The sequence below is a fragment of the Rhipicephalus sanguineus genome, chromosome 5 (genome assembly GCF_013339695.2).
Source record: "Rhipicephalus sanguineus isolate Rsan-2018 chromosome 5, BIME_Rsan_1.4, whole genome shotgun sequence".
NCBI lineage: Eukaryota > Metazoa > Arthropoda > Arachnida > Ixodida > Ixodidae > Rhipicephalus > Rhipicephalus sanguineus.
Window position 1 is genome coordinate 17,052,833 of NC_051180.1, and position 19,089 is coordinate 17,071,921.

At 42.9% G+C, this 19,089-nt stretch overlaps 1 protein-coding gene across 4 annotated transcripts in view; it reads left to right on the forward strand.

Annotated features, from left to right (window-relative positions):
• Positions 1-14,709, forward strand: part of LOC119393292 (protein capicua homolog) — a 79,667-nt gene extending 64,958 nt beyond the window's left edge. For all 4 annotated transcript variants that reach the window (XM_037660228.2, XM_049416194.1, XM_037660227.2 and 1 more), the window contains exon 21: positions 5,001-14,709. In XM_037660228.2, coding sequence (XP_037516156.1) covers positions 5,001-5,242 — 242 coding nt within the window. In that variant the 3' untranslated portion in view covers positions 5,243-14,709. The remainder of the gene's footprint in view (positions 1-5,000) is intronic.
• The last annotated feature ends 4,380 nt before the right edge of the window (positions 14,710-19,089 follow it).

Here is a 19,089-nt window from a genome sequence, read left to right on the forward strand (position 1 = left end):
TCGAAGTGAAATTACCAAAAGTTGCAGAGAATCCCTAGATATGTTCTTATGAGATATCAGCATGACAGTGTTTCTTTTCGCTAGGTTGATGAAGCGCTGGCGGGGTGGTGTTTCATAGTTGTCTTATCAAGAATGAGGCAATGTAGAGGCCGAATTGTTTTTATGTACATGATTTGGTGCAACCAAAGTGTTGCCGACAACACTTTACATGTGATAGGCAAAGATGCCATTTTCTCAGCCTCTCCTCCTCTTTCAACTTCTGTGGAAGCCCAACTGATGTGGCGGACAAGGGCGTGCTCCCTTCAAGTCCGGAGTTCTAAATCTGCCTCGTAGACGTCGATATATAAGAACATCTGAAATTTTGGACGCTAAAAAGCTTCGGCATCCGATTTTTCGGACTTCCTGCCCAAATTTCAGGTCCAAAACAGCATTGAGCCCCCACCTCTGCCACATCTTTCATCTCCAATTTGGAACCAGCTTTTTCTTGAGTTAATACATTTGCGACCGTAACGGAGCTTGAAAGGCAGCTTTGCCGCAATACGGGGGTGTGATGAGATGAAGCATATTAAAAATCTAGGGACCACATCCAATCTGTGTTGACTGTCTTGGCTAGGTTCGACCGTAACGGAGCTTGAAAGGCAGCTTTGCCGCAATACGAGAGTGTAATGAGGTGAAGCATAGTAAAAATCCGTAGGGGTCACTTTCAATCGGACGTTGACTGTATTTGTCTTTGGGAAGTTCGAATAGTTCGAATAGTAAAATTCGAGTGTGAATCGAATCGAATAGCAAACACCATTCGAAAAATATTCGAAATTTCGAATATTCGCACATCCCTACTTCTCAGCCAAACGTAATGTTTTATGTAGTAACGAAGAACCTTTAACTCTTCACATGCGTAGTAGTATTTACATTAGCTGGGAAAAAGTACTTACTAGGGGTGTGCGAATCTTCTAATTTTGGAATATTTTTCTAATAGTACTTTCTATTTGATTCGCGCCTGAATTTGACTATTCGAAGTATTCAAACTTTCAGAAAATAAATATGACGTTTTATAATAATCGAAAAGAAATATAACGACGAAAAATCGGCGTGAGGCGTGCTTGGTCTTGCCTTTTGGGGCGCCGACATGCGGAACTGCTAGCCGCTTCCACCAGTGCTGCAAGTGGTTGCTGCACGATGAAGCTTTACCGGGGGCTCCGTAGCCGATGCGTGAAATGCTCATCCACGGTTTCAAAGAGCCAGTGAGCGATGCGATTCAATGCTTGCGACAAAGCGCATTACAGCTTCCTCGCTTTCGCATGGCCGCTAGCACGATGTTCTTGCCTGCAAAGTTTGGATTCATCTTGTACATCGGCACCGTGAGCTGATGTTAGGCCTCGCCACAACTCTGAACAGTAAGCTTGGTTGTGTTGTGCGTGGCCGCGGAGCCCAATGTTTCAAAGTTCCACATGCTCGTTCACGAGTACAAAGAGCCTTCCCGCGATCATCTTCGTCACGAGGTCCGAAGTATTGATTAGCAATACCTCTAACCGCGTGTTCCACAAGTCAACACTATATACAGTCGGTCCAAGACGCACGTCTGCAATGTTCGCGGCGAGCGCGGCTTGCAGCTGCCAAACTAAAGGGAATCTAAGTGATCGTCGACCCGTGAACACTGAAGGGGTCCACTCTACGTACGGCTGGTGCAGACGCCTAGCTCCGGTCCCAGCCGCAAATAGTCGTACCGTGCACGTGTCAACGTCCCCTTCCCGTAGCGCGAGTCATCGCAGCTACGACGGGTTCGGGCGAATAAGGCAACAGGCTAGAACAACAAATAACACTTTATTGCTGCACTAGCAATAACGCGCGAATGTCGCGTTGAAGGATAGTCCACTCTAGTAGAAAACAAAGGGTAACGCTTATGCCTTCGGTCGATGGTCGGCTGTCGGGTCTTGGGGCGGTGATGTGGTACCTCGCAGGTCAGCAGAGCAAGAGAGACCGTCCCTCTGCCTGGTCGGCAGTTTTGTTCACCTCCCGTCTCCCTCCCCACCGCGAGGGTTGTTTCCCTCGCAGGGGCAAGTTCCCTTTCCCGCGAGCAGGGACGCGAGGATTGGTGCGAGGAGCGGCGGGAAAGAAGGGGTTGGTGCTCCTCTCCTAGTAGCTCCTTGGCTCCCACCGTCAGTTCGCGATCGCGCCAGCGTTAAGGAAAGGAAATGGGCGCGCGTGCTCTCCCACAACACTGAATGAGTGCGAATGCGTCACTAAGTTGTGCGATTGTCGACAGCCGTGACCTCGCGACACGCAGGCAGCAGACATCGCTTTCCTGGACTGAGTATCAGACCAGTGGCATAGCATGCTGGAACAACATGGCAGACGCAGCCAATCGGAGGCCTCGAAACGAACTTTAAAGATTTGCTTTTTGTACACTTGTTTCTGAATGGAGGACCTAGCAGAAGCGGAAAACTTGAGGACTGAGAAATGCACCTTCCGACTAGCCCAACATGGCGGCACCCAATTGTGCTGTTGCGGAGCGATAATTTTTTTTAGAGTATAATTTAGAATATGCTTAGGGATCCTCTGTAACTTTTTTTCTGTAATTTCGCTTCGAAATATTCGAATAATATTCGAGAAATATACAAAAATCATTCTATTCGATTCGCACCCAAAATTTTGCTGTTTGCACAGCTCTGGTACTTACGGTTTGAGTGGAACCCACCTAGCATGACTGCTTCACAGGTGAAGGGCAGGCGCACCGCAGTTTTGTGGGCGTAGCTGACATTTTTTCTTAGGTTGTAACCAAGTGTAGTATGGCTAATGACAAGCTTCACAGGATTTTGAAAAGCATGCGCACGCTGAGAAACCATCGATGTGAAGGAACCGAATTAGTCGAGAACTGTCACATGGCCAGTACCTTTGGCACTCTTTGTGTACCCCTTTTTGAAATCAAAGCAAAAATAGAATTTCTATTAGGAATGTCGCAACAGCAAATGGCACCTTAAAGTTGTGTTAATTTGTAGGGGTGTGTGAATATTCCAGTTTCGAATTCGAATCGAATAGTTCCTAATCGAATAATTCGATTCGGCTTTCAGGCAGCCAGTATTCGAAGTTTGGAATAATTCGACAGGACGAATATCTAAAACGTGACAAAGGCCAATGGTGCCACTTGGTTAGGGTGGGGTGGCTAAAACTAACGCTAACGTCGCCGTTTGTTAAACTTTCACCGACATCCTGGTTCAAAAGCAAGCGCATGTTGATCTTAATTAAAGGAGATTGTCATTTCCATTTGTAGAAAAACACATGAGAAAACTGTCAAGTCCTTCAATACATTGCTCCCAAAACAAAGGCACGGACTTCTTGCGTAGTTTGGTCGCATATACCCGCAAGTGCCGTAAAACGACCTCACTTTGGCCTGCGAAACCCTCGGTGATTGGCTTTGCATGTAAAAATTTGTTCACGCTGGGCAGTCGCCACTGCCGCAGTGCACCACTAGTTCAGAAACTCCCATTGTTCCGGTGCGCACTTAAAACGCTGCTGTGAACGGGCGCCCGAAGACTTTTGGGGCCGGAGCACACATGGCGATGAAGCACATTACCATTGTCAGATGAGCCATATTGTGCGACCATAGGGAAAGAAAACTAGCTACCCTATCCCTCTCTGTTAGGAGGTTAGGAGTGGCGCTGCTGACTAACGGCAGCTAGAGTCACTGTATATGCTACCTTTAGGTAGCAGAGTAGCACATAGGTCCTGCTAGCAACCACAGCTATGCGGTGAAGTCGCACTCCATTTTTGCAGGCGGCATGCATACCGCGTCGCCGGTGAACATGTCTGGCGTGTCGAAGGCCGGCGATAAACGTTGGCTGTCGATGACTAGTGTTAATTGAGTGAGCTGCAACGGCGGCGTCGAGAAATACAAAAATTGGCCTGAGCGTCAGCTTCTCTGCAATGCATGGTTGCTAGCGGCGTTTGGAAAACAGATGCTCAACTCTGCTGCCTAAAGGTAGCATATACAGTAACTCTAACGGCAGCTCCCCTGTCAACATGCCTGCGTGCCCATAAAAGCTGAAACAAAAGCCACTCCCGAACAAGTGCGTAATGGAGCCATCAGCACGCCGTAGCGTCCCCGATTTTTCCTTTGTCTTGCCGTAACTGGCAGTGCACATTTCGTGTAAATATACAATTCGATATTCCATATTTTTGACCACTATTCGGCACTATTCGATTCGAATTCGATTCGAGATGAAATTTCACTAATGGCACACCCCTAGTTAATTTTTTCCGTCTCCCATGGTGCCCTCCTGCCGGAACGCCACTGCAACCTAGGCATTGAAACCAGCCATCAACTATTAAAGAATTTTTGCAGACCAAACATGGTGGTTATTTAAACATCTCGTGTTTTGCTGCAAGGACTGATGGTGAACAAAACATCATCATGTCTTACTAATTTTATAATCTGCATGTATAAAATAGATCGCTAGATACACGGCAAGATTTAATGTAACAAAATACTGTGTAGTCCCAGGGATGTGTCTGGGTGTTTGTGTGTTTGTAAACATATAGAAATACCCAGCGAAGTGGGAGCAGGGAAGCGCCTTCTGTTATAGCTCAATTGGTACAGCATCGGGCACGTAATTCGAAGGTTGTGGGCTCGGATAGCACCAACGTAATGGGTGATTTTTCGTCCACTTTGATTCACTTCAATTCATGTCATTATTACTACACTACAGTTAAAGACAACAGTTAATGGCCTCTATGTTTTCCGCGGCTTAATTGTCTGTTAGACTCATTTGGTTGTGTCTAACACAGAAACGAGCCCATCAGAAAAAATTTCCCTTCTTTTGTTCATTCATTTTCATGAGGTCTTCTGTGGATGTCAATCACGAACACTCCTGCACTATTGACATCGCTCGCAACACACATCCACACCACAAGGCCAATAATGCATGTGGTGCGTTTAAATTTAGCCACTTGATAACATAAGTACTACATGTTCAGTGTAGGACACCATTTTGTTGTCGTTGCAGCACAAGCTACGGCTGCCTTTCAGCAGCGGTATCGGGACGTGTTCAGCAACAAAAACACACTTCAGCTCAAGATACGCGAGGTGCGTCAGAAGCTGATGGCTCAAAACAACCAGGCCAACATTGCCACCACACCGAGTGCTCACGACACCACCACCACCACCACCACCACTGCTGAGACACCTCCGGCCAAGTCGGAACCACCAAAAGCCCCAGAACCCCAGACACCACGGACGGGGACGTGAAGGACACACACAAAAGGAAAGCTGTTGGGCAATGGTGTGGGGCTAGAGATGTTGTCAGGCAAGCTGCGCATTATTTCCGCTACTTTGGGGCTCAATTTTATTTTCTGTTTTTATTGCCCAAGCAGCATGCGCTCTGTGAAACAGAAGCAGCTGTGGGTCATGTGCTGGTGAAGCAAGGTTTTTATTTTTGCTGGTTTTTAAGAGTTCCAAGAAGCGTTGCCTCTGCGAGGGAGTTGTGTGAACAGTCCCAGCGCCACTTTTATATTTGTGTCTGATTTTTGAAGGCGTGTTTCGCATCCTGCTGTCAGATGCGCAGTGAAGTAGTAGCTAGATCGTCGTGCACTTCGTGCAGGTCATCAGTGCAGTCTGTGTTGTGGAAGGAGCTTGCAGACTTGTGATGTCGAGGCTTTCTGCTTGTGGACATTGCTGACAAACAGCATACACGAAATCATCGCAGCGTATTGACCTTCCATGGATGCTTGTTTTGACACTTGTCTTGCGTTCGGCTGCACACATAGAGTTGTGTTGCACCTGTGATGTGTACAACACTGCGTTCTTCGATGGTTTTCGAGGTCTGTGTCACACTAAAGGATCTGAATGGCCCCGTTGCATGGTTTAGGTCTCCATTGTTGAAAACATAGGCAGGTAGAACTGCACTGTGTCCGTGTAATATGCGCGCATGGTGTCTTTCTTTGCTTTGTGTTTCTCCATTTGCTTTATTTCATCACAGCGTTATTGGTGTTGTTGATGGAAACAATTGGTTTGCCTTGTTGACTTGCACCATGTGTTGTTGCTAGTATTTGGACAAAGCAGGGCAGTACTGTTTCATGCTATTGAACAGAACTTTTAAGCAGCGCTTCTTCTTTTTAGCAGATGAACCAGGCAATTTAAAGCCACTGTTTGTAAATGATGTGCCCAAAGCTGCAGTGAAGTATGCATCATAGGGCAGTTTTTGCGCCTACTGTACATATGTGGACTAGATATAGATTTCTTTATTTGTTGATTTGAACTGGAAGTGTGAAAAGAAATATAAATTTGCAGTCAGTCAGTCCAATGAAGCTGCATAGTACATGGGGTTTCTTGCTTTCAAAGAGCAAAGGATACAGTACACCATAGTGCAAACCAATAAAAGGGCATTTAAATGCACCTTTTTACGTAGTGAGCCCACTAGCCGAATTATACAATTAATTGCATGCCAATGTAACACGCTGTGGAATTGAGGATATGCAGCTCTCGCTAGATTAACAAGTGAGTAAAGTTTGCCCCGTGTCAGAAATGCGAGTCTGTGTCATTTGCAGGTCATGTCTCTTGAACAGAGGCATATACGGGGGAACAGGAAGGGGCCCATGGGATAGTCCCAGTGAACCTCCCCATCGTGCACGAGTGAATCAACTGCACGACCCTTTCCAAGAGCACCCGCTCCTCTTGGCCACGTGTATCCTCACTGTCAGGAACACTAGCGCCCTCTCTCTTCCTGTGGTGAAACTACACTGAATTCGGCTTGGCCCGTGTCTCGTGGGGATACAGCCATCCCCTCGAGCGTAAGCTTGCATTTGTAAGCTTCATAAAGATGATGGTTAATAGCATTTGGTGCAAGCAGGAAGCACCATTGGCATAAGCAAGATACAGTACTGCCTTGCCAAAATTGGCCCTTCCCGAAGAGCTGAACTTGCATCCAAATTGTTGTAGGCTGTGTGTTTGGCCATGTGTGCTTCAAGAAGGTTTGTAGAAAATTGGCTCGGTTATGCTTCTCTAGATAGAAGTTTATATTTTAGTAAAAGCAGAACAGTTGCTGCTTGAAGAGCCACCTTAGAGTGAGTGTGGCATGTTATGGGAAGTACATTGTGTTCACATTATTTGACGCTATGTTTTCAGTGTTCAGAATTTCGAGCCTTGTATAAAAGCTGCCTTTTGTGAGGATTTGTTGTGAAACCGAGATGTCCCTGTGTAATGGTTTGTGTCCCCACCCCCCTTTACCCTCTCCTGTATTGATGGACAATATGTGGAGCTGTCAGTGTACGTTCGTGTGCCTTCTCATAAGGACATCCATGTGGGAAGTCCAGTTGTTGGACGACGATGCATGAATGTAGCACATATTTGTTGTGTTCACTACATAACTGCACATGCATGTTTTGTTTCCATGTACTGTATTCCCATTGCTTGTTTTTATCATTTTGTTATACTTTTGTGCATAGCACCATCATTTTGTTTTACGTATGAAATATGTACTTCATAACTCCTGTTGCAGGTGTATTGTGTATTGTTCCTGCCTTCTTTTTCTAGCTCCATTTTACCCGCTATCTCGCGCGTTTTCCTCTGTTACTGCGCTTCTTTCCATTGCTTTACATCATTGTTTACTCTCTAACCTGTCCCAGATTCTTGCTCAAAGCAGACACATTACAACCCATATTTTTCTTTTTTTTTTTACTCTTTGCTCAGTAGTTTGAACTGTCACCGAGTACTGGCTTTAGGACAGCAAAGACAGTAACAGTAATGTTCTTTTAATTTCAAATAATTTATCCCAGTGCTTTGGCCATGTTGGAATGTTCTTCTGGTGAAGAGTTGGCACCCATAGGCACCATGTATTTTTTTCAGCCCCTTATTTCTAGAAGTTATTCTGTGCCAATTCCAAACAATAACCCTGGTGACTTGTAAAAAAGGCCCCTAGCACGGGTGTTTTATGATGCTGAGCAAACTTGAACTCTTAGACTTTTAACTCATGGAAAACACCACAAATTGCCACAATAGCAGCAATTAAGAAAATGTAATAGGGTTAATTTCCTTCCAATTTTATTGTGCAGCTGACAAAGGCATGGGAAGAAAAGAAGGAAGAATAAGTGAAAGTTTACTCTTAAAAGTAGCCCCCTCTCCTGGTGGAATAAGATGCCAATTTTTTAGTCCCTCTTGACAGGTTCTTTGCTGAAATATTAAGTCTATATTGACAATGAAGTAAGAGCCTGTGTTTATGTGGCGGGCAAGTAGTATGTTAGCAATGAACTGCACTCGTGCATACCATGAGCATATATACAGGGTACTTGATAAATGCAGCCAGTGCTACTGCCATAGGAGCTTTGTGAGCGTAAGGCCTGTGCACAAGGGCGTTTAAATAAATATGCATGGTGTGCGGCATGATGTCAAATGTCAATAACTGGAATCTGCAGCTGCATGATAACTGAAGCTTGTAATTTGCAGTGCATGACTAATGCATTGAAATTTTGCTTAAAGCATCTCTGAAATAGATTTTTTTTTTCTTAATATAAGTCGTTCAGCTACGAATATAGTAAATCGTTGTGACTATAACTTAAACGAAGTGTTTGTACTAAGAGAGCTGTGGGCTATTAAACATTACTCAAGCTGTGCTTTTTCTCCTCGACTTCTTCACCGAGTGGTTGGAGCTAAGCTATGCTTTTTGCAGTCCCCCACCTGAGCACCGTTAATCATGGAGGCCACACTCCGTGTTTTTTCTGGTTGATCTCTGTGCCACTAGGTGCTGCCACATATCTGACCGCCCACATTTTCTTTTGCCCACGGGCTAAGGTTCTCTTGCCATACTAAGGCGAAGAAGCCACTCAAATCGTTCACATGAGCGACTTCGCAAAATAGTGTCACTTCTTAAAATGGGTGACTAATAACATGGCACAGCGGCGCACTGCTGTCTGTAGTGATGCACGTCTTTAAAACCTTATAATAAATAACGTACTTTATGCAGAGCAGTTCCGCTGGTCTGTCAATTACCTAAAAGACATCATTACTGGTTCAATAGGTTTGTAAAATATTGTCAAAACTGTTTCATGTCCCCTTTAACTAAAAAACGAAAACTCCACTTGTCACTTAATTTTTATAAGGATTATAAAAGTTTAAGCTAAAAACAGATTGCTGTAGTTAGTACAAATGAATTCAGGTTAAGCCAAAGCAACACATACCATAGGAGACTAAGCATTCAAATTGCACTTTGTTGCAAGGTCTGATGATTGCAGTCTATTTAGATAGTAAATAAACTGTTTGCTAGCAAAAGCTTGACAAGTCAGTAGTCATAGGCTGGTCAAGCTGTGAGACATTTTTTTTCCACCCAATCTGGCAGGCACAGCAAGGTCAGTTAAAATGTATTTCACTTGGTTTAGTTTTGTTTAGTCCAAGACTTTCATGGGGTGGGGGGAATTGAAAGTGAGGCTTTAAGCATTGCACTTCCACCTCTGCACTGCTAATCATCAGTCTCAGTCATTAGTGAAATTGAAAAGTAGATACATTCTGAGCTTATTCTGACATTGCTCATGTGTTACCCACCCTGAAACACCTTGGAAGGTGTGCTGGGATGTCTTTGGTTAATGACATGTAGCTCAATTCCCGTTTCGGAGGTTCCCAAAAAAAAGCTTCCCTATGGAATAAACAAAATAAAGATGTTCAGATGTAACAGCTATGTGGTTATGGTCAGAAGTATACTTAAACTTTTTCGCAAAACTCCTCTTAAATGAATGCATGCTTTTTTAACGCTTTAATTCATCAGCGTCTACAGGAGCAGCGAGACCAAATAGCTGAATTCATTGGTCTAAAGGCACAGTAGCGATTGGCCTTAGTTCAGAATTGCAGCGAACAGGTGAAGCAGAGAATGCTTTGGTTTCCTTTTGTTTAAATTTTAAAGTTGGGTGGTTTTATTTGAACGCTGCTGTTTTTGCACTAGCTTGTTTTGGTACACTTTTGACCCAACTTGGCTCGATTTTGCAGTGTTTGGCTCCTCCAGAGTAATGGACCATGCAGCATGCTACCGCAGAAAACCAGCAAATGCTTCCGGTTTTTTGTTTTAATGGGCCTTTGAAACACTTTATGCTGTTCTAAAGCAGCTAATGTAATAATGGTTTAACGAGCTAATAATTTATCACGAAGTGCAATGTACTGCACCCACGCGTGTGATTGCTCTCGCAGTGTTGCTTGCAGCAGTGATTCATTAGTAGCTCTGGCATCCTGGTACCCAGCTTAACGTTGTAGGTTTCATTCCCAGCCTTGCAAGCATGTTCTGGGAGAGACCGATGTACTTGGAATATTATGAGGAATAGTTTATCGGGTGGTACTGCGGTGTCCACTGTGGCATTCCTCGTAGCCCAGTTTTAGGTTCCTGCAGCGTTCAGAAAGCCGACTTTTGGCATGTACACCACACTGGAGTTAGGTGGAGTGGGGAATACCTTTATTTGTTGAATGCTATGGCATTAAAATTTGTAGTGCTTCAAAAAAAAGCAGGTCATTTAATGTTTACATTGAAAGCCCTTGAAAATGTTGTTGCTTTTTTTTGTTGTTGTTCATCGTTTATTGTCTTATTTGAGTAGAGGTGCATGAATTAATGTTCCCACCGGGCTATGTTGGTGCAGGCTGCTTCTTTAGTGCTGGAACCTTTAAGTAATATTTCTTGGCACTTTGTGGGAGCCAGCAAGCTTTATCCGGATATGGCAACATTGTTTCAGAGTGATGATTTTAAACTTAACGGCTTTGAAAAGCTGCAGATTGCACTGTGGAGCCTGCCAAGTTTATGTACTAACTCACCCAGTACACGACGTGGCTTTTACTGTAAAAGTACTTTTTAGAGCAAATGGGACAATCAATATTTGTTTTTTTTTTAACAAAATGATACATTGCTTATCGAAACAGAGGATGGTGTTGCCCTGCAGCATGGCTTCTGTTGTTCTTGCATGGCTTGAAAGCCTTCAAAAGCTTGAGAATGCATTGCGTGGACAGTCTACAGGCATGGTTTTTGTTAACAAGACTTGCTATGCTTAGCCTCGAGGTAGCGGTAAGATGACATGTGACTGGTTTAAAAAGTAGCGTGCAATACCTGTATTATCTTGCTCGTTACTGAACCCAAAATTCTTGCTTGCACGGGAAAATCGAAATTGCAACAGCCTTGTACCTCAGCTATTCGGAAAGCATTTGCGTTTATTCCTTTCAGCAAAGCAGTTCCTCTTGTTCTTATTTGCCGTCTCGCTGTGGGAACCAGTACTGCGTGACATCTGCACTGTTACGGATTGTCAGCACAAGAACTTATCGAAGAATGGGGTGGGCGTGTTATTGTATTGCTGGCTTGTGCGGTGTACGTTAGTCAAGGAACTGGAAAAATTTTCACTTGTCACATTGATGAGAAGGATTCTTCCACACACACATATAGATACATGTGTCCGACCATGCTGACCACAAAAGCTGAGCACACTAAGCCTGCTCATATTGTTGCACATAATTTCTATTGTTTGCCAACATCATGTTGTTAATATGAATGCCTGTCGCTTAGGAATTAGCAAACTGTTGATAAGAGAAATGAGGCTACACCCTGTTTTATACCATTCCCCTTGCATTTTCTCCAGCATTTGCTATTGTGTGTGCATCAGCCCTGTGTAATCGTACTGTCCTCGTAGCACAAAAAGCTGCATCCAGATTAACAAAGCACTTTGCTGTAAGGACTCTATTGCGGGCCAGTCCATTTGCCGTTCTCGTATCTCGGTCGTAATTGGTTGGAGCTCTGTCATAAACTGTTTTTCCTCCTTGCATGAATGCAGGCCCTGGTAATTTTTACTGTGTGCTGCCTTGAGTGCAGCCGCGAAAAAATGTTCGTTCTTGTGCCATACATAGACAGGTGTCACTGCTGACTGCAGCAATGATTCAGATTTTTTTTTTTTTCACTGCACCTTTCAGGCACACAGATGCTGCTATGGTTGTAAAGTGTAGTTCAAGCTTTTTAGCAGTGCACTAGTGAGACAAATTTTATATTGAAAGAAAAAAATAAGTGTGGGCAGCTAGAGAGAAAATTTTGAAATGTTGTTTATGGGAAGGATGCTGGTAGGACATGTCGGTTGCTAGGTTAGTTGATTCATACTCGGAGTATAGAAGCACACAACTTAAGAAAGTTCAAGAACGGTGGAGCGCTTGTTTCGCATATCCTTCGCTGTCTTGTCCTTAGCTGTATGCTTTTCTACTCTGCAGAGATAAGAAGCTGAATACTTAACGAAAAAAAAAATATATTTCTCATAATTTGCCTGGCCTGACAATATCAGGTATAGTACATGTCACAGTTAAAGAGAACAGTCAGTAGTCATTCCGGTGGTTGTCACATTTCCGATAAGAAAGACTACCATAAAAATATTTGCCTGACTGATATGTTGGATCACTCTACCAAAATGCTTCTGCATACAACCCAGTGAATCCCATAGATATCCATCTTAAACAAATGAGGAGAATTGTGTAGGAACGAACTAGTGGACTGGGTGCAAAACGTTTCTGTAGAGAAGCGAGTTATTTGCAGGAAAACCTGGTGTGTAGAATGTCATTGGCACTCTGTTAAATGTGACTTGCAATGCACCGCTCAGCTTTCAATGATGTAGTCATGTAGGACTGTTGTGTAAGGCCTAAATTCCAGGGTTATAAATTCTTTAATCTTATTGCACATACAGTTGTGACATTTGCAATATCTTTAATATGCAGAGGCCTTTATTTCTCCTAGCTTTTCTATTACTGTTGCCACTATCTTTACGTCTGGTGTCATCCACAGTGTTCTGCTACATGTCCCAGAATGCAGTCTGAGCTTGAAAGCCGGGAGTTATGCGTGTGTTTGTGTGTATCATGCTGTTGTACCTAGCACCGAGACACTTGTGCACACTATTACACATTTACCTGTAGCTACCTACCGTGGAGAGATGCACCAACTCATATTTTTCAGACAAGGTGGTGTTTTTAAGACATTTTAAACATTTTGCCGTGTACATATTGACAATGCATAATTTTTTTTTCTTGTGGTTGTTGCTAGGGGCTGCTAGGATTCCTTGTAGGGAGCGGTCGATGGCAAGAAGGAAATAAAAGAAGTCTTTCTTTTTTTTTTTTTTCTAAATCATGGCTGTTTGCATTGTGGAAGTTGGATTCAGGAGTTGCATTAAGGTGAAGTTTCATAGCATGAGGCCAGCATAGACATACCGTGGGGTTGCTGTGGCCTGCTGTGTATGCGGTCATGTTGTCAGTTGTGCAGTGCTTGCAAGTGTTCTCATGTTTCTTTTGCTTTCATAACGAAGCCAGGCTGTTTGTGGAAGCTTGAGCCTGCTTGCAAGAGGAATTATCCATTAATGCTCATTAACTTATACTAAGCTTCTTTCACTAAAACATCTGGCAACTGTTTTGTAAGTCAGCATAAAGTGGCCAGAACTGCTATCTGTGAAATTTCCTAATTCATCACTCCAACACTAGGTGTGGACATCTGTCACACTTGAAAATTGGTAGTGGATGAAGTAAAAGCTAACCTATAAAAGGCAAGTTGGCTGTGTAACAAGTCAACTCGTGGCATCTCGGTGGTTGTGGCATTCTGCCGTGCACGAGGTCGTGGGTTTGATTCCCATGTGCATTTCAGCAAGGGCCGAATGTGAAAACACATTCACTGAGCTGTTGGAGATCATTAGAGAAACCCACATATTCAAAATTAACCTGAAGCCGTCCACTGAGGTGTTTGAGCATTTTTGCTGCAACCCAGATCAGTCGATAACAAGTCAGACTCATTATCATTTGTATTGTAATGGCCCTCAGGTGCAAGTCAAACTTGACACATGCATACTCTGGCATTAGCTTCTACCTGGACAACAGTGTAGTTTTACATTTACAGAATTTTAGCCAAGTGGGGGTTAGATTAAAATTTTATCTAGAATATTGCACGTCGTGCATCTAAGGAGGAGTCCTGTGGCGAAAATTCTTGTTACTTTCTGTCGCACGAAACTTTGGAGTTGATCATAGGAATGAAATCTTCTTGCAAGCAGGCTTTGGTATTTCTGGTAAAGTGAAAAAATTGATTGGTAGGTTTGGGTGTGCACAATAGAAATCGGCAATTTAAAAAAAGACAAAGCAGAGGTCACGTCTTGCAAGTGCCAATTCTGTTTAATACTTGTTCTGTTTTCCCATGGCATCAAACTTGAAGTAACAATCAAGTCGGGAGATGTAAATAGATATGATATATGATAATGGTTAAATGTATGTTAAAAGCACCTCTCCATCTGAAGGGGCCAATAAGAAAATTGTTTTACCGTCTCATACAAAGAGTCTTTTTTGGCATTGATATTGTTTGTGCGCTTTTTTGACTTGTCATATTTTCTTCTTGTTGCTTTATGTTGTTCATGTTGTGTATGGTACAGTTATGTTTAGTGGTGAAAAAAAATGTGTTGATATGGCAGATCTGTTTTATTCATCTTTTCTGTTCAAGCTCTCACAAAATCAGCATTTTGGAACTCTTTACTGCTCTCTTTTTTTTTTCTGTGATACTTTTTTTCAATACAGATCTTAAGTGTAAAGAAGGGGTACTGCATGTGTGAGTCATGTTGCCTTTCCATTTATTTTGCTACTTGTGTTATCATGTTTTAATGCTTAATTCATTCAGCTTAAGAAAAAAAAACACTCATGACAATTGATATGTACAGTGCATGTAAGTATGAATAAATTACCCTTCAGTGCATTGTTAACCCCTTGAATATTTCATTTATGCTCCCAAAGAGGACAGCTATGAGCTGTTCATTGTGTCTTGGTATGCTGCTAATGGTACCCATAAGGAGTGCATTTCCTGCATCTTAATTGCTTGATGTCACCAAGCATTCACATTCTTATTTTATGCAAGTACAAGACAGATACACGTAAAAAAAACTTACTATCTGTTGTGACACAACTGTCATAATTGTGTCGTCACAACCACATCGTAGAAGTAATTATCATATTCGTCATGGGCATTGTAGTCGTTTGCATCGTGCTGACACACAAAATGCATGCTCATCAGACAGCAATCTGACACTGTGTGCGGTGTCCTTGCAATGGAGGCCAGAAATCCAGATTCAGCAATGTGGCTAGTGGTAGGCACGTAAATGCCCTTGCATTTAAAATCAAAGCTGTGCTGTCTTAATGCCAGATGTGCTTGCATGCTGGGTCGTATTGGAAGCACCCCGAGGCTACTATATGGCACTGCACTAGATTACAGATGTACTATTGAGCAGTATGAGCTGCAACACCGAATTCATGTTTTTTCAAAGATTACTTGTAACGTACTGATATGAGAGTGATGTGTTCAATTTCCAGAGATACCTTTATGCTTGATCATTTAGTGTTGCAAACACTTTTGCTCTTGCCAACTGCGTTTAGCCGCTATAAAAGGTAACTTCAGTCTTCCAGGTCATATAGCTCATGACCATACACGCTGGGAATGTGGCTACTGCATTAATGTGATATGTTAACGTTACGACGCATATTAGGTCCAGTGCCTGGCCCTTCAATACAATGACGGTTTTTAGAGTCGCTATTGTGTCGGGAGTCATCACAGTGCTTCGGTGTGCTTACAGCCGCCATCTCTGGTGGTTGACAGAAACAGCGGCCTTGAAGATTCCTTACGGTTGCTCTGTGTCAGATGGTATGTGGAGAGAGCAGCACTTATGATCTCGGGTCTTGGATGGAGCGGGCTTTAAATATCCAAGAAGCGCATGATCTACTTGGGGGGGCATTGGACGCTTGCCTCGCATCGCGATGTGATGCATAGGGCATCACCCAGTCAAAGTAGCGTTAGAGCTTTGAATAAACCAGTTTTATAATTCAACTCTACAATGCATCACTGTAGAACAACTATTACCTGTCATAAACTGGCATAATCGGAAAGCTTTAACCCTTTGCAATCCGTTGTCGGCCACCGCCCAACAACACAACATGGTCGTAGCGATCCGTGGTCGGGCACTGCTAGACAAGTTGTTTAGTGGTTGGTTCACGTGCGCGTTTTCTCACTGCATTACGCGCCATCTATAAAAGAGTAAGTAAACTCCTTTTACTTGAGCTTTGAGTCTTTTAGTTTCGGACTAGAACGGATGTAAGGTGGGAAAAGGTTTCGGACCGCAAAGGGTTAATGACTATTTCATATGAAAGGACCTAAACTTGCCTGACATATCAGTTGTAAATATTAGTATTGGGTTCACTTGTGCATTTCATATTTGGTTATACTGTTTCTTTCATTATTTTCTTCCCTCTCTTCTGGAATCCTTTAATCCCATTCCGCATCCCTATACAGAGTAGCATGCCAGCAGTTATACACATGCCAGCAAAAATTTTTTTTTTCTAATAAAGAGCCTCTCTCTCTCTCAGAATCTAGAGTGGTATTCTTACATAGTCACTATTGGAAATGCAGTCATTTTCGTGGGGTTTTGAAAAAGTGACCTTATCCCTAAAATTTAGGGATCAAGAACTCACTCCTACTACAAGGCTAAGAAGAGGATGCCTCCATGAGAATGGTGTCAAAAGCATGAAAAGAAGCTCTAAAGAACCTTCTTCACATCTACCAGCTCTTAAAATGTTATAGGTATAATTTTCTATTTTTACAGGTTGATAGTCATAGTAATACCAGCCATTTTGCAACAATCTGCCTTCATCTCGAAACTCATTTCAAAAGAATACGAGTATCTGAGGGGCTGAATTTTTGAGGTCAGCTTGGTAATTTGGGCTTAACTAAATTGCTCATACTTAATAGAACCAATGTATATGACAGTTTCTGTAGTCTCGGCTGTCATTGCATGTATATTTTGGCATAAGTACATTGCTTTTTCTGCTGTGCAGATCTTTTTATAGCTGTGTGTGTGCATGTTTATGTTTTCCTTGTTTAACAGAGGATGTAATATCTTTTAAAAGAAATGGCAACATCTTAATCTGAAAAATAATGTGTGGTGTGTAACAGTGTTTTGGTAAGATAAGTGTATTATGCATCTATAAACTAAAGCCACCACCTTATGAATTCCTGCCGAATGGAACTTGTCTGGATGTGCATCACGTGAGCAACGTTGTTAGGAATAAAACGCTACCTAGTCATACATCTGCGACCCTGCCTTCATGTTATTGCTATTGTATGTGAATCTGTGTTCACACAAAGCGGGCGGCACTGCTTGGCCCATTGTGGTGATGACGTTCCAGTACCATGGCCACAGAACACTTGCAACCAACTAGCATGGTATCCAAGATCGAACAGTTTACCTAAACCTGAATGCCAAAAATTGCTGGTACAGAGGCATTTTTCTGTCGATAGCCTGCGACACCACATCCCCCCCTCCCAATCGCCAATTGTCTCAGCCATAGGGCGCTGCTCAGTCGCCTGGTGCACTGCTGATCGCGGTCGAGCCCAATTTGGATCAAATTCCTTAACAGTGATTGGCTCCCTTCAGCAGTTTGTGTAAAGGAGCCAATCACAATTGTAAAATTCGATCCGGATCAAGCCCAATGATCATCAAAAGAAGCCATGTGACACCAGTATTAGTCGTGATAGTTAATAAGATCTGGGCTTTAATTGTAAATTACAGGTCTTGAAGTTCAGTATGTCCAACAGCACGACTCTTGCTGGATATAAAGATACAAAAAACTACTGTCTAGCAACCGACATCTGGCCAGAACATGTGATTAGATCCTGGTGGAAAGACCATGAATTATAGTGACCGATTCAAGCATCTGTTTCGCGATCAGAGTAAGATTTATGTTCTTAAATCGTGTTTAAAACTTGAAAGTCACAAAAAGATGGTATGTCACGCAGCCTAGCAAAAGAGCCTTGAAGCTGGATTATGGAGTCGTTCACTTTGCTGTATGTAGTCTGATGCTTTCATGTGCACCATAATTAGTGCTCAAAATTAGAGTATGCATAATATTATCTATCCCTGCTCTGTTTTGTGCTGCTTACGAGGTAAAGAAAGTTGCTCGCCTTCGTGGCAACAAGTGAAACATGTCGAGCCACGGCGCATGCGTGCAGAGTGCACGCATGTGCAGCAAATCGCTGCGCACAGACATGAACCGCTCTTGCGCTCACCTCTTTGCAGCATGTGTTGTGTGTATACAACTTCATAGTCGCACAGATAAAAAATAAGGCGTTTTCCACGTTTTCATTCTGTGATTAGGCACACTGACCAGTTAGCTTTCCGTTGCACTCAACAGGTACCATAAAAATTGGTTGTCAGTCTCTTTAACAGTTTGTATTGCATAGTTGAGGCACGGTATCTTGCAAAAAACTTTTGTTGCATTCTTTTATGCCTTTCATTGGCTTGCACTGACAGCACTAACTGCCCATGGATCAGCCATTTGGCTGGATTGGTGGTCCACAGCAAACTGAATCTGTTTGAAAAGAAGCATACTGTATTTTTTGACGTGCTTGAAAAACAAGGACACAGTGAGGCACACATAAACCACAAACGAAGGTGCTCTAGCAACTGAAGTGTTCCTTAACTCGATGGTGCGATACCATACGCCACTTGGTTCAAGTTTGCATGTATAAGTGTAGGCAGGATGCTCAAATAAACTTCTCTTGCTAGAGCACTTTCGTTTGTGGTTCATGTGTGCCTCACTGTGTCCTTGTTTTTCAAACGCATCCAAAAATATCCTACTCCAACTAGCCCAAGAAACAGCACACTTGAAAAGAAGGCTACAGAGCATGACATCTCCAATTAAGGGCAGTTTAAATAGCAGTTTGTTTGAAAGAAGGCTATCACGTAACGAATCCAATATGTTAGCATTTTCTCATTTCTATAGGGCAAAATGTTTCTGTGAAGTCACTTGTGATAATAGTTACATAATTGTCAAATGTAATGCACTCCAGCACTGGACATTAGTTAACTGAGGAAATTGTAAAAAAGACTTGAAATGTGGCGACATCTGCCAGCCACAGCATCATAACGACAGCAACGAACCATAGAATGGCATGTCACCAGACTAGTTGTTGACACCAAAGCCGCAAATGCAACACAAGAGTGCCAGTTTCCTTTTTCACTATCAATATTCAACCACTTATTTGAAGTCCGGATACCGTTTGTACAGTCTGCAGATTCAGACATAGAGCACAGAAA